The sequence below is a fragment of the Contarinia nasturtii genome, unplaced genomic scaffold, assembly GCF_009176525.2.
Source record: "Contarinia nasturtii isolate CC-2019 unplaced genomic scaffold, AAFC_CNas_1.1 Cnas_scaffold_4980, whole genome shotgun sequence".
Lineage (NCBI taxonomy): Eukaryota > Metazoa > Arthropoda > Insecta > Diptera > Cecidomyiidae > Contarinia > Contarinia nasturtii.
Window position 1 is genome coordinate 1 of NW_022202259.1, and position 2085 is coordinate 2085.

The window sequence follows — 2085 nt, forward strand, 5'->3', positions numbered from 1 at the left end:
TGAACTTTTTTTAAAACTAAACTTTTTTCGTGTGTCTACAAATATTAGATTTCTCAGTGTAAGTTGCATCTTCACATTTTTATTTTTAAAAAATTTTCTAAAGCAATTCAAAAGATTCTAATTATTGTATTCAATTTCCTTTGCAATTCCAGTTAAATAATTCGTCCAGCAAAGTCTCCATATACTTATTTGGTCCAAGATTCGCAACCTAGAAATCAATTATTATTTATTTAAATTTTTGGAAACTGTATCTGTAAATTTTGAACCAATATTACTTCTTCACGAGCTTGTTCATCAAGCTTTTTCAGTATGTTTCGGGTATAGGCGAAACTACCAAGTTTCTCCATTAATTGAATGCAATATTTTTTGACCTCAACATCCTTTGTCCTTTGCCTCAAAATATCTGTATACAGACAATTTTCTGTATTTTAATTTATTCCAAACTATGTGATGATTATTCTGAAGACTTACGTAAAACTTGACGATCATGTTTTTGATTATTTACTGCATGAATTATTGGGAAACTGAACTTTCCTTCTGTTAGATCTTCACAAAAACTTTTACTTTCGGAGTACTATAATATATAAAAAAAATTATATAATGAAGGATAATATTGTAAGAGATAGATTCATTTTCAGTACCTCTTTACTCGTCAAGTTGCAGTAGTCATCTCTCACTTGAAAGTATAAACCTAGAATTGCCGTTAATTGAGAAAAGTCCTTATCACTATTGCTGAATAATTTCATCAAGCGTATGGCCAGCATAAACAGTCCGCCAGTTTTACGAACGGTCATAAGTTTGTACCTAAGGAAAGACAAGAATAGGAATAATCAAAAAATAACCGAAGTATTGGAAAATCTCAATTATTCAGCAATCAAATATGTTTGCTGTCGTGTCTTTAGTTTCTTTTGCTTCTTTTATATGTGTATCAAGCTATATAAAATTTTGAAAATAACTCAAAAAACTATTATATGTGAATACGATAATTAAAATAAGTTTGTACTCAGATTCTGTGGGACATGTAAAATTATCGCGCCAATAAATCTCCATTCCTTGACCTCGATGAAGCTCCAGTAACTGTTCCGTATAGACTTTAGTTGCCTAAATACAACAAATTTTGGTCAAAGTAAATTTTTAATAAATGCACTAATAATATTTCGATTCTAGCTATACTAACGTCAGGATGATTTAGTTGTTGAACTTTTTCTAGCGCTAGGAAAAATACATAGTTTGCCGCATTTATTGTACTTGCAACACCATAAATAGAGTGAGCAACTGGTACACCTCTACGTAAGCAAGAGTTGTCTTCAATGTCATCGATTCTATAAATTATTACAGAAATTAGAAATATTGCGATGCGAATAATGGGAATTTCTTGATATCTCCAATGATTTTTTAATATACAAATTATATATTTGACTTCGGAATCAAATGCTTCTTAATTTTATTCTCTATTATAAAAAAAATAGTGTTAAATATAAAAAAAAAAAATGTATTGTATAAAAATTAATTATGGTTATACTCACAAAAGACTTGAATTGTGCAACATTTGAACAATTTCCCCAATTGCCTTAAGTTTTTCTATTGGAATATTCATCCAGTAATTGAATGCAATAGATAATTTTGATCGGATATTTTTACCAGGGAGCTCTTGAATATACGTATAAGGCTGAAGTAATATCTAGAAATAAATAATGAAATGAATTTCGAAGGGATAATAAATTTCTCTTTTTTTTTAATAATAAAAGAAAATTACAAACCGAATTTATAGCTTACTTGATCCTGTTCAGCTTGACTATTTTTTTTATTATAGTCTTCTAAAAGTCTTCCAACATCCTCCATCTTATATTTTATCGTTGATGTTAGAAAATAGATTCATACATATAAACACATACAATAAATAAAACTTTTTTAAATATATCTATAGAAAAACTGATTTTAAAAAGAATAATATTATAAATAAACGTATGAATATAAAGTAGCATGCCCCTTCTGTCAAATTATACATTATAACAAATTGAAGTTGTGCGCAAATTGTCAAAACTACCCTATTAATTTTAATAAAATAAATTTACATTTTTATTC

General features: G+C 27.8%; 1 protein-coding gene across 2 annotated transcripts; it reads right to left on the minus strand.

Moving 5' to 3' along the window:
* Window positions 1-59: 59 nt before the first annotated feature.
* Window positions 60-1988, minus strand: LOC116351241 (geranylgeranyl pyrophosphate synthase). Of its 2 annotated transcripts, none has more exons than XM_031783320.1 (8): window positions 1777-1988; window positions 1527-1681; window positions 1178-1322; window positions 1004-1101; window positions 642-804; window positions 472-574; window positions 276-403; window positions 60-208 (listed from the first exon to the last, which is right to left on the minus strand). In XM_031783320.1, exons 1-8 carry the CDS (start codon window positions 1840-1842, stop codon window positions 131-133), a joined length of 936 nt encoding a protein of 311 aa, XP_031639180.1. In that variant the 5' UTR covers window positions 1843-1988; the 3' UTR covers window positions 60-130. The 2 variants fall into 2 exon arrangements, with proteins under 2 accessions (XP_031639180.1, XP_031639181.1); XM_031783321.1 differs by having other exon boundaries at window positions 1761-1988.
* Window positions 1989-2085: the final 97 nt, after the last annotated feature.

Excerpts from the sequence above, each read along its gene's own strand:
- LOC116351241 (XM_031783320.1), bottom strand. The coding sequence starts at position 1,842 with ATGGAGGATGTTGGAAGACTTTTAGAAGACTATAATAAAAAAAATAGT. Across the intron at positions 1,323-1,526 it reads TTGCACAATTCAAGTCTTTT|AATCGATGACATTGAAGACA; the intron begins GTGAGTATAACC and ends AATAATTTATAG. Across the intron at positions 575-641 it reads GCAACTTGACGAGTAAAGAG|TACTCCGAAAGTAAAAGTTT; the intron begins GTACTGAAAATG and ends TATATATTATAG.